This window comes from Lissotriton helveticus, chromosome 5_1 (genome assembly GCF_964261635.1).
Source record: "Lissotriton helveticus chromosome 5_1, aLisHel1.1, whole genome shotgun sequence".
Classification (NCBI taxonomy): Eukaryota; Metazoa; Chordata; class Amphibia; order Caudata; family Salamandridae; genus Lissotriton; species Lissotriton helveticus.
This window is the reverse complement of record NC_136065.1, coordinates 2,134,968,759-2,134,981,604: the sequence shown is the minus strand read 5'-3', so window position 1 is coordinate 2,134,981,604 and position 12,846 is coordinate 2,134,968,759. Positions and strand designations below refer to the sequence as shown.

Here is a 12,846-nt window from a genome sequence, read left to right as displayed (position 1 = left end):
CTGAAACACGCTGTTGTCCATTACACGTTGTGAAGCATTTGTCAAACTTTAATATTAGGAGGCAGCAACGAATCTTCAGACAGTCTTCTTTTCCCTTCATGGTACCCTTCAAGACCTACAACTCATGTCTGCATAGGTAGTTCAGGAGCCGGCTACAGTCAGCAGCAGCTCCATTGCACTCAGATCTCTTCTGGACGAGTTGTCCCACAGAGTACTCAGGTCTTACACACCAGAGTTAACTCCATGTTTAAACAGACTACACATCTTACATGTTCAGACATTAGATAGCAAAGAAACTCTACCCTTTAATAGTGATCAGCAGAGCTTTAAAGACGGTTGACTAGTACAGCAGTGCTAACCCTTAGTTCTCAACGGCTTCACAGGCTCAGATATTAAAGCACATTGAACCACATCAAAGGCCTTCATGCTACTGCATGGTACACTAAAGCTATCCATTTGCTAATAGAAATTTCAAAGTGTGAGGTGACCTGTGATAGGACCACTTTCCTGATCATGTTACAAGCTTAGAATTCATAGGTACCACAGATGTCACAGAACCAGGGAGTATATCAAATGCCTACTGTTTCACTCACACACTTTACAGACCTGTGCCTGGTTCACCGGGTCTCTTTCTCTAGTATATATCTAAGAATAGCTTGGATTTAGCAGCGGAATGCTTTCGCTTATTAGCACGCTCTCTAAAACATTCTTTATCATCTTCATGACAAGGGCATTCCTAAGGTAACCCTCTCAGGAGGACTGGGGTAACAGAAACCAAAGCTAACCCTTCAGCCAGAGATCTTATAGTCTCTAGCCTTTGACAGAAAAACTAGTCCTCAACTAACTCCAATCTTAAAACACTTTATGCAAAAGAACCATAACTTGTGAGTCAACTCTTGCAGGCAGTGACCAAACAGCAGAGCTGTCTCCATCCTCACTGCTCAGGCCTCAGACAGCAGATCTGCTCTTAGAACCTTGGAAGGCAAAAGAAGACATGGTGGTCCAGTGCACCAGACACTTAGCGAGGAGGGCCCCGCCCCACAACATGGACACGTACTGGAACCCCCCTAATGAGGACGCAGTTCGAACAGTGAGCTCCGTTTAGCCCATACATCTCTTACAAAGTTAAAAAAGCAAGAAAAATAAAATATTTGTTATCTTTTTACAAATAAAAAAAGTGATAAATGTATGTATAGCATCTGATAACAGCAATAGTGCACGAGTGCAATAGACCTTAAGTACGCGGACACACCAGGTCGGATGCCTATGCCAAATCCTGCAATGGTGCACACCAGTGCCATGTACTTTAGCCAGACAGACACTCCATGTCAGATGCATCACCCTCCAATAGTACACACCAGTGTCATGCACTTCAGGCACCCAGGGTAGAATCCTACAATTGTGCACAAGACTTGCAAGCAGTCGAGGATTCTTAAAGTGTATTGGAGCTGGGGGCCACAGAACGTAGGCTTCCGGACACACTAATGCAGGAACCAGAACCCTTCTCTACTCATTCCGTCATGCTGTGCTGCCCACCAATTTGGCATCATTGCATATGCTGAGGATGTCCAATGTTGCCCCATTATGTGGAGGAGGACAGGGGTGCAAAAACTGGATATCCCCCAGTGGGATGGAAAGCTGGAGCCAGGACAGCGCACATCTATAGAGAAGCAGCAGCAAAGCTATTGGAAGTAGCAAGGGTTCTGGCTACAACAGCACTGTGCCTCTCATGGAGCCTTGCGGAGGGTCACACACCACTGACTGGTCCTCTGAGCAATCATGGAGCTGATGGGAGGGGCGCGAGGAGTGTACAATGATCGCATGCACCACACAAGGGCTGGCTGGAGAGCTTGGAAGGAGCAGGTAGCTTGAGGCAGGCCGCGTCTCAACCCCAGGAGAAACGAGTGCCTGGCAGAGTCATGACCAGCAGCATCACAATTTGTCTTTGTCATTTTGACTATGTCCAGCCTAGAGCAGCCCGCTCCCAGGGAAATGTTTAAAGACACCAAATGTGTGATGTTGTAGTTTCCTTCTGTGGAAAGCCCGCCCGAAGTTCTTGCACCAGCACACCACCTTTAGGAATCTACAACATAAATGGAAGACAACAAAAAAGAGAGAAAAAAGAAATAAACCTCTGAGACACAGAAAGAGGCATTGAAGATTGAGGAAGGGTCCATCAAGCAAAATATGAGCTACCCACTGAAGTGGCTCCTGCCTTAACTAACCCAGAGCATCCACAAGATTAGGTGTGGTGCATCTTTTGCCCAGCACAAAAGTGAAATAGAAGCCCCTTCCCATGGCAGTGACCCGCTCCCTCCCCCAGCATGCTGTGGCTCACCAATTCCTCATTTAATGTTTTCTCCACCCAATAGCACTAGCCTTCGAAGGGAGCAGGGATGGTGGCTGATACACCTGAAGTAAGGAAGGACAGGATTCACCATGGAAAGTAATGTGTACTTAATCTGCCAGTTCGCCTACTTCGAGCCTAATGGAAAACTACCAAATCACTGTTGAGCTATCAGAGGGAGGCAAATTCCACAAACTTGGCTTGCATAAACTGGGCATCAGTTCTACGGCAGCATTCAAACAATCTTGTTTGCAGATATATGGAGCCGCCCAGGTGGCTGTCATGCATATTACTTGAAATGGAATGTGAGGCTTGACTGCCACTGACACTAGTTTGCTTTTTACTGCCTTGTGGACACCGTCAAACAGGGCCATGTCTGCAAAGTGAAGTCTGCATGAAACAGTGAGATTACAATCCTGCCTGAATATTCACCACATTTGCTTTAGATGATTCAAGCTGGCCAAGGGTCACTGTCTCGAGAACTTTGTGGCTCAGCTCAGAGGTGGAAGGTACAAGTGAAGAAAGGGGTTTCTTTCTGAGGCAAGAGATAAAGTCTGTTGAGTGACATAAGAGTGGTGTTCCTTTGAAGCTAGCAGGAGGGACATGAACCAGAATTAGCCAGGCCAACAGAATCATTGTGCAGTTGCAATTTACTCCTTTGTAAATGACATTTTGGGGACGACTGTAAATGGTGGGAATACGTGTAGAAATGGATGAACTCAGTTTAAAAAACAGAAGATCTCTGGCATCGAGCCGGCCATCCCCATCAAAGACGTCAATGGTGGAGACTCAGATGACTCCACTGATGCGAAGAGGTTCAGAGACGATCCGCGTACAAAGTTCGATCTCGGTCCCATTCCCTAAATCAACAAAGCCACCTTGGAGGTCGGTCTTCATTGCAGTCAAATCCCTCAGGTAAGTCAAAGAAAGAAGCACAAGAAATTGAAGCGGGATTCCGCTTCCTTGCGCCTTCCTTGCGCCACTCACATTTGTCTGAACATGCACGGGGGAGCGCCACAACCCTTGATCACACTCCCTAAGTCAGCCGACTTCAGAGCTGATCCTGCAACTATTTCCGGCACAACTTGAGTTTCCAGAGCCAATAGACATGCCAAATCAGATCGAAGAGTTCCATGCAGCTATGCTACAGCTATTCAGATCCCTACAGACTCCATTGGGCGCATCTTCGGGCACCAAGGAGGCGAGAAGTCCTCTAGCTGGAGTATCAACTGCGAGTTCACCCTCGATGCCAGTTGGACCTCCCGGCAGGGACATCTCAAGGATTTTGGGGGTCCTGGGCCAAACATATTTTGGGACCCCAGTTCATAACAGCTGTGAATTTATGATCTAATTACAGCTCTTTGGCAAGGCCACTGACAGTGCACAGGCACACTGGTCCAAATTCTTGTATCACGTGTTTTCAATAGTGTAATACAGCAGGAGCTCACTAATATTATTGTAACTAATCTCTGTGACCCTCTCCCATTTTTCTTATGTGAGGTCTTGTTTCGACCTAAAATAAACTTTGTTATGGTTGTTGCATGGTGCTGAAAATCAAACATTTTTCTGCAAAATGTTTATAATAAACTCCAACACATTACCCGAATTAAAAATACAATAAATGAAAACGGTATTTAAAAATCATTTATAGGCATCAGGACAGGAATGTCTGCAGAACAGAGCCTATCAGAGGGTCCCCGGAATGGCTGGGGCCCTGGGCTAGCGCCCACATGCCTTAAAAAGTGTCTGCCTCCGAGCTAGTCTTGCCTCCGGCTCCCCTTTCGACCTCAATTCTGGCACCACCACATATGCCAGCCCCGGGGACAACTACATCGGCACCACGGGGCAAGGTCCAGATATTTTTATCCAACACAGACTCAACGCTGATCTGACCTCAACCAGAATTGCGCTTGATAACAACCAAGGTGCCATTCACCCCACTTGAATTACATCTTTTATAAGGGAGAACACAGACCCGGTGAGGAGTTCGTCAAACCTACCAGAATGATCATTGGTATGATGGCTTACAGGAGGCTAGTGGTCTCAACACCTCCCCAGAAACAGGTCTACTCTCACCCTCTAACCGGCCAGAGGAATCCGCTTCCTACACCAAGGGGATGTTTAGGGTGGCTGAAATGCTTAACCTCCAGGTTCCCACTTTGGAGTTAAGACCAAAGTCCTGTAACCAGAGCAAACATCTTCCGATCCCCTTCTCCACTGAATGAGGCTCTGCCAGATACATTATTGGGGGCTTGGCCAAACTGTATTCCTGCCCTAGTCAATCGTCAAATTGCTCTTGTCCTGTTCCAGCCGACCCTGCTTTTCTCTCTCAACAGATTTTGCCCGTATGTCTAGCCTCCACAAGCAGGTCTAACCCAAACACTTTCCCTACCACAACCCAGACAGGGATTCTAAGTGGTTGGAAATGTTTGCGAAACAAGTGTTTTCCTCTACCAGTTTGGCTCTCGGATCATTTAATACCAACTTATTGTTGGAATGCTATTCCCACTCTCTTTGGGACTTGATGGCACAAGTCCTCCCTGGTATGCCTGAAGGTCTTCAACCTATTCTCACTCAGGCAATTCAAGACTGTCATGATGCAGCCAAGTTAACGATTCGTTAAAGCTTGGACAACACCAAATAAATTCGGAGAGCCATTGGCACCAATGTTGCCATTCACCACCATGTGTAGCTATGCTCGACTGGGTTCTCAGGTGATGTCCAGTGCTCCCTGATGGACTTGCCCATTGATGGGACTCACCTGAATCAGCTCTAGAGCGTTTTAAAGACAGCAGAGCTACTGCACACTCTCTAGACTTGTTCCCCCCATCGTGACAACCGCAACAGTACCACTGCTACTCTTGCAGATTTTGCCTTGGTGCCCCATACCATCAGCCTGTCCAGCGTCGACAAGGTACCCAGCAATTTCGTGGTTGAGGCCATGGTGTGCACCGCCCTCATGACCAAGGTCAACAGGCCACACAAGCCACCAACCCTCCAGTGACTGACGGAGGACCTTCGCTCCATTTTGTAGCAGGAAGTGCAAACTCTTTTTCCAAAGGGACTGTTAAGAGGGTGCCAGTGCCACAAGTAGGTTGTGGTTGTTCTTCCAGCTACTTTCTGATGCCCAAGAACAATAGAGGCCTGCTGCCTGTTTTAGACTTGTGCCCTCTCAACACCTTCCTCCAGAAAGAGAAGTTCAAAATGCTCACCCTAGCCCAGGTCTTATCTGCCCTTGACCCTGGAGACTGGGTGGTGTCACTGGACCTCCAAAACATCTGGTAAGGGCACTATCTACACTAGCGAGCTATATCTGGGAGCTCCAGGTGGCACAAGGCCTCTTCCACAAATGGGGATAACCTTGGCTCGAGGACTTCGCCACCAACGAGAACACATAATGTCAGTGCTTGTGCGGCTGGAGTTTTCAAGACATCGCTCAATCAGAAACTTCCAATAATGCTGCCCCTCCGGAAGGACCTGCTGCCACAGGAACATGATAGAGTTTTGCACCTGGGCCTTCGCAACTCTCATGCTTGGAGATTGAGCAGCGAGAGCTGAACACCTTCGACCTTTCTCAAGGAGGTGGTTGATGTCATCATGGCAGCCACACGTCCCTCGATGAAAGCTGTATACGCTTGTTGTCGGGACGAATTTGGGGTTTGGCGTGCACATGCCAGATTGACCCTCCTCCAGGCCAAGTTATATGGCGTCTTTTTTTTGTTTTCTCTTTGGCCCGGAAAGGCTTTGCTTTATGCATGGTAAAAGGTTATCTTTCATCCTTCTTATGGCTGTCAGATCAGCCCAATCTTGTTTAAGTCACCAGTTCCGATGTGATTTTTTAAAGGGATACCACATATGTTTCCCCTTCTCCCTTTGTAATCCCCAATAGGACCTGAATCTGGTCCTCACTTACTTGATGTTCTCTCCGTTCAAGACGCTTCACAGCTGTACTTTACAGTTGCTTACTATTAAATCTGTGTTCCTTGTCGACATCACCTCAGCACAGTATGTGAGTGAGGTTCAGGCTCTTTATGGTTAATCCACCATACACTACCTACTTCCCAAACCAACTAGTACTGCGGACACAAGCATCTTTTCTAACAAGCTGTGATGCCGTTCCATGTCAATCAAACTATCACCCTGCCGGCATGCTATGCTCCAACTCACCCCTCAGCGATTGGATCCCAAGAGAGCCCTCAACTTTTACATTGATTGTACCAAAGAACACTGATTAGACGATTATCTTTTTGCGCAGTTCTCTGGAGCAAAAAAGGGCAAAGCTGTGCAGAAGAGAACCATCTTCCTGTGGATCGTGCACTGCATTAAGATCGGCTACATGTTGGCCAAAAAGCAGAAGGACTGCGTTTACATTCTACCAGGTACCAGGGCCAAAGCTGCTACCTCTGTGTTAGCAACCGGAGTCCCTATCCTAGACATATGCCTGGCATCTACGTGGACATCCCCCTATTCGCACAGCGCTACTGTCCGGACAGTCAGGTATGCCGAAAGGGGAATTTTGCCCACTCCGTCCTTCAGTACTTTCTGGTTTGAGTCCATTCACAGACCTGCTTCCAAAGAGGTACCACTTTGGTATCTATTCTGAAGGTAAGTAATCTGTGGCTAGAGGTCTCTACCAGAAGAATAAGTTACTTACCTTTGATAACTCTCTTTCTGGTAAAGACTCATTTTAGCCGCAGATTCCTCACAGACCCTCTCATACTCTCCTTTCTGTGATTGGACTCTATCCATTAATAAGATCCTAACTGTAGGAATCTGCACTCTGGTCACAACTAGTTTGCTCTTGGAGCTCTAAATTTGGGAGCGCAGACAGCCTCGAAAGCAACTGACATAAGCACACAGGGGTGGCGCATATATAGGCTCTGCACATCATGTGAAGAGCAGAATGTTACCATTGTTACCATTGTGAAGTGGCAAGGGGCGACCTGACAGCACGCAGAGGTACTGCTGAAAAGTTTCTGGATTCAGTCTGATGCTTGGTGAATGTTCAAAAGGTGAGGAATCTGCGGTTAGATAGAGTCGCTAGCCGAAATAACATTACCGAAGGTAAGTAACCTGTTCATCTGGAGCATAATTCTATGAAAGACCAGTGACGACTATAGAGAATTTTAATCTGAGGAATCAATGGTGATGCACTTGTCCAGATCTGAAAGGGGCAGGAGAACCTCTTACGAGAAGGATGCCCTCTTCAAACCACCATGGGACCACTTCCTTCACCAGCTGAGGAAGTGGAACAGGTCTGGGTTGTGGGTGAGGCTCCCAATTTCATGGTTGTAACAGATTTATCTAACTAGCCCTCATTCTAAAGTGAATAAAAGTGTGCAAATACACACACAGCCCATTAACACTGCAAAAAAGATCACTCTCTCAATGTCTAGACTGGCACCTTGAGGGGCATATGTTCTCACTAACCAGCCGTTCAAACAAAAGTAATTGTGGCCATTAACTTTTTAAAGTTTGTCGGAGCTAAGGTAAGACTTAGTGGTGCTCACTTCCACAGCATCTCATGTCATCCTGGCAAAAACTATGAACCAAAGGAAATTCCTCTATGGTTTCCACACTGGGGTGTAGAAGAATCAATCGCTGTGTTGCAGTGCACAAAGCTGGTCCCCCAGTCGTAAGACTAAATCTGCTTATGCCCATATAGCCAGGAAAAGGCTGATAAGGCGGATGCCGGGAATAGTCCCCGAGCTGTGAGAATGGTGCTCAAACTACAAGAGTTGTGCAGAGATTGAGAGAATGGTGCATAGACTTCCTCTTTTGCACAGCAAAGAGAGAGCATATACTACAAGAGTAAACTCCGGCTGCGAGTCCTTCATTGAATTGAGTTCCAGACACTGGAACAAGGAGGAAGAACCGGGGATAGGGTTTCTAATGGCCTGTCAGACCTCCAATAGAACCGTAGAGTAAAGGTGGACTCCCCTTCGTCGTGGCGATTAGCCTGACACAAGTGGGTGAACAGAGTCCATTTGGTTTTCTTTTACTCGGACTAGAGGAGAGAAGAACTCCCAGTCTAACCACAGTTAGAGCAGGCCTATCTCTCTTTAAAAGTGAGCAAAGCTTTCAAAATTGTGTGGATCTATAGTTCAGCCCTGCTTAACTCCTCTGCCTGGAAACTATGTGGGTTAAGGTGGAGGTTTGGTGGTAATCATCAACAAGGACTCATCTTTCACATCCACGCCTTACACTAGATGATGGTATCATCCACCGGTGCAGAAGAAGTGCCCTGCTGTCTCTATGTAAACCGACCGTCTGTTGAGAATCAAAGAGCTGCATTTGGTGCCACCAGAACCTTGCCTGCAGAAGAAGCAAAACCAGGCCGTTTCGATTCTTCAGTATAGCAAAGAAACCCAGGACTACGCCAATGAGAGTGACAGCGCTTTCACTGGAGGCTTGCCATCCAACAGTTTCAGAGCAGCAGGGCTTGTATTCAATTTGATTACCTCGTTTAAGAACATCTATGAAGATCGCAGTGGAGGGTTTGTGGTCTGTGGCCAACACACTTTGATCAAAGAGGGTTCTCCAGCCCGGAGGCTCCCCCAGAACATTACATTTCCATTCTCCTTCCCCATCTGTTTCTGTGCCAGCCCTGAGTGGGTGACAGGCGCTAATAAACCTACAGGACAGAGATGAGGAGCAGTAGGGAATGGAGACCCCTGAGGAACAATAGGTGGAAGAATTTAGCAGAACGGGTGGGTTTATCTGCTGCACAAGTACATGATGACTGGACACCATGAATCCCAGTGAGGTTGATGGCTCCAAGTGTACTTGGACCATCTAGTTTTACAGTAGAACAGAAGGGATGTGTGACACTTTATACTGCCTTTGGAGCCACTGATCCTGGCAACAAGTAGCTGTGGCCATAATTAAGAACATGTGGAGCACATCCTAGGGCCCTGGCTATGTTTTTTAAAACAGGGCAGCACAAGTCTTCAGGAAAAAGTGGCAAGAGGGTCACCAGAGGGCCTGAGTCTTCTGAAAACAACATCAGAGAAAAGAAGCCCCCACCTTTGAGGAGGGCTTGGAAATCGAGTTGAAGGCAAAGACTAGGAACTAAGATACTGCTGCCTCTGTTGAGTTGCTGTTTGTCGGAATCTGGTGAGAGGCCACAAAAAGACAAAAGCCTCACTAGCAGACCCAAGCCTCTAATGCTTCTATGTCTTTCAAGACTCTGTGTAGCATGGTAATTAACATCTGAAGGTTGAGCTGTTATAGTGAATGAAAACGTCCTTGATAACTAGCACACTGTGAAAAATCAGCCCTAGTAAATACCGTTTGAGAACCTTGGCGAGTCGCAACAGGTCAGAAGTACAGAAAACATGGCCGATCAGCAACAGAAGAGAAACAACATTTGAGGGATGTAAGTGTCCAATAACATGGCCTTCATGTCTTCACTTGGGCTTGCTGAGCCCCTCATAACAGTGTACAGATTTGGACCATGAAAAGACCTCAGGGAGAGCTCAAGTTCTAGGCTGCAACTGCAACTCAGGGATGGTTCCTATGTCGGGTACCTCCGAATGCCATGAAGCTACTTCATGAAGACCTCAAATGTTAGGCTCTGACAGGCGCCTGAGGGACTGTTTCAGCCCACTGTTAAAAGGTGCCTTGAAACTAAAGATGCTCGAGTAGGCCTCCTATTATCCCGCCATATTTTGTTTACTCTCCTGCCCTTAAACTAAGTGGACTGCTCCCTGTTGGAACTTGGAAGGCATCCTGTTAGGCAGCTCCGGCTGCTTCTGGAAAGGAGACCTCAGGTCATGTGAAGGGATGTGACCGTACTGCTGCATGGACAATCTGTCTTACTGTCATATCAAGTTACATTAAAACAGAAAGTTCCACTAAAGTCCAAACTTTAAGTGTGGTTTTCAACATGGCCTCCATGAAGCAGAGCGAATTCCAGAAATGGAAAGCAAGTCCCTCAAACTAGTCAAGGGAAGTGTTCCGTCAAAGATCAAAGTAAGTGGAGGCAAACTTTCAGGATAGAACAACGTGGTGGACAGGAGAGCTTTCCCTCATCACACATCAGATGGGCTTTCACAACGGCCTGGAGGAGGGACAGCTGCAAATTGGAGTGATTTGAGACAGCCTATCTAGGAGGTTGTGAGACAGCCTAGGATGGGGGCATAAGACAACTAGGGTAAGCATGATGTAGAAAGCTTAGGTTAAAAGGGACAGACTGGGGTAAGGGGGGGCAAAGAGCATTCAGGAATGGTGTCAGAGAGTTTCTGTAATCCTATTGCATCAAGGGTCAAGAATACTTTGAGAATGTACTGCATCAAACACAAATCGCTTTCACGGAAGCTGACATAACCCAGACATAAAAGAAAAGAACGAGCCCCTCAAAAGCTGAATACCCCAGCAGGGAACAGAAAAGAAAGTCTGTTTAGTGATCTTTTACAGCACATGCACAGCACACAAAAGACACATTAATCAACCAGGATATCGCACCACCTCCTACAGTAGGCTAAACTTGACATAAGTGCCAGTTCCATTATATCAATAAACCTCCAAATGATACCATCAGGGGTACTTGGGGTCTGTGCTGCCACTCGGGTAAGCATTGCGTATAGCACTGTCAAAAATCAGGGATGCATATAGTATGTTATTAGTATTTGTATGGCACATATATCATCCTGTGTGAGTATCCCGATCCCTGCCCTGGAGAAGGAGGTGCTACCCTGTCTGGGGTCTACTGTAAGAGGCTGGTTTTGAGTTTGGTGAGCGAGTAATAGGCCGGCCAAGCAGAAGTGTCTGGCTGGAGTGTGGAAGCTTGTTCGGCTATTCAGGTATGCATGGCCTCGGTAGTGCAGGGCTATGTATGTCCGTGTGAGGAGCTTCAAAAGTGCGTACTTGTGAACAGGGACCCAGTGAAGGTTTTTGAGATGAGTTGTGATGTCAGTGCGGGGTGGAAGTTTCAGCATGGGTCTAGCTGCTGAGTTTTGGATGACCTGGAGGGACGCAGATGTAGAATGTGTTGCCGGTGTCCATCTTTGCTGATGATCAGGGCCTGTATGTTGGCTCTTTGGGAGTGAAGCAGGAGCCACCTGAAGAGGTTTCTGGGACGATTGCGGCTGTGGAAGCAGGAAGAGGAGACAAAGTTGATCTGGCTGGTGATCGAGACTTGGTTGTCGATTACAGTTGTAAAGTTTCTGGTTTAGTTCAGTGCTGAGCCCAGTTTGTATGGCCTCTAGGCTGAGATCCAGCATGTAGCGTCTTTTTCTTCTTGTCAGAATTGAGTTTTAGATAGTTGGTATTCATCCAGTTGGCATCTTCAGACATGCGGGAGATGAGCATCATCTGCCTATAGGGGTGTTGTCGGAGATAGAAAGGATGAGTAGGGTGTTGTCAGTGTATGAGATGATGTTGAGGCTGTGGGCTCGGATGATGGTGGCAAGCAGCTCCATATAAACTTTGAAGAACATAGGGCTGAGCAAGGATCCTTGCGGGACTCCGCATATCAGTTTGGTGCAGAAGAACAAGTTACTTACCTTCGGTAACGCTTTTTCTGGTAGATACAGTATCTGCCTGTGGATTCCTCACCTTGTGAATATCCCCCTTGCGTCAGCAACGTTCGGAATTTTTTCTTTGTAGCACGCCGGCGTGGACGACGTCATAGGAACGCGGCATCGCGCGCGACTCCGTCTGACGTCACCGACCCCTTATTAGGCCTACGTCGGCGTGATGACATCAGTTCCGTCCTTTTTTCCGTGCCTTCGAGGCACCCGGACGGACCAATGACAGGAAATATACATATATACAGTGTACACAGTACATACAAACCATAATAGCACACACAGTGCGTAGCAAAGGTATCAAAAACCCAATAAATAAACAAATAAATATACAAATAAGACCAGGTATAGCAGAGTGGACAACTGGGAGGTGGGCGGGTCAGTGAGGAATCCACAGGCAGATACTGTATCTACCAGAAAAAGCGTTACCGAAGGTAAGTAACTTGTTCTTCTGATAGATACATCTGCCTTGTGGATTCCTCACCTTGTGAATAGAGTCCCACAGCAGTCCCCACTCCCGGAGGAGGGTGTCCACCCTGCTACACCAGGAAATCTTGGAGGACAGAACGCGCGAAGTGGCCGTCCCTCCTCACCTCAGTATCCAAGCAGTAATGCTTCGCAAAAGTGTGGAGGGAGGCCCAAGTCGCGGCTCTGCAAATGTCCTCAACAGGTACACCTCTAGACAATGCAGAAGTAGCAGACCTTGCTCTGGTAGAATGAGCTCTTATACCCTCAGGAGGGTCCTTACCCGCCAAGGAGTAGCAAATCTTGATGCACAGGATTATCCACCTGGAAAGTGGATAATCTTCCGAACAATAACCTTGGCAAGGAGGGTAATTGGGAGGAAATTCCCGAAAGGGAAGGGCATACCCATTTTCTACGAGATTGAGAACCCAAAGATCTGATGTAACCGATTGCCAATCCCGTAGAAAATGAGTAAGCCGACCCCCTACCGGACCTGCATGATCC

General features: G+C 47.2%; 1 protein-coding gene across 14 annotated transcripts in view; it reads right to left on the bottom strand.

Annotated features, from left to right (window-relative positions):
* The window catches only part of FNBP1 (formin binding protein 1), an 878,539-nt gene that overhangs the window by 17,009 nt on the left and 848,684 nt on the right, over window positions 1-12,846 (bottom strand). For 3 of the 14 annotated variants that reach the window (XM_078646229.1, XM_078646237.1, XM_078646238.1), the window contains one exon: window positions 1-2,083. The exons of the other annotated variants lie outside the window; for them this stretch is intronic. In XM_078646229.1, the coding sequence (XP_078502355.1) occupies window positions 2,076-2,083 (8 nt within the window). In that variant the 3' untranslated portion in view covers window positions 1-2,075. The remainder of the gene's footprint in view (window positions 2,084-12,846) is intronic. 14 annotated transcript variants of the gene reach the window in all.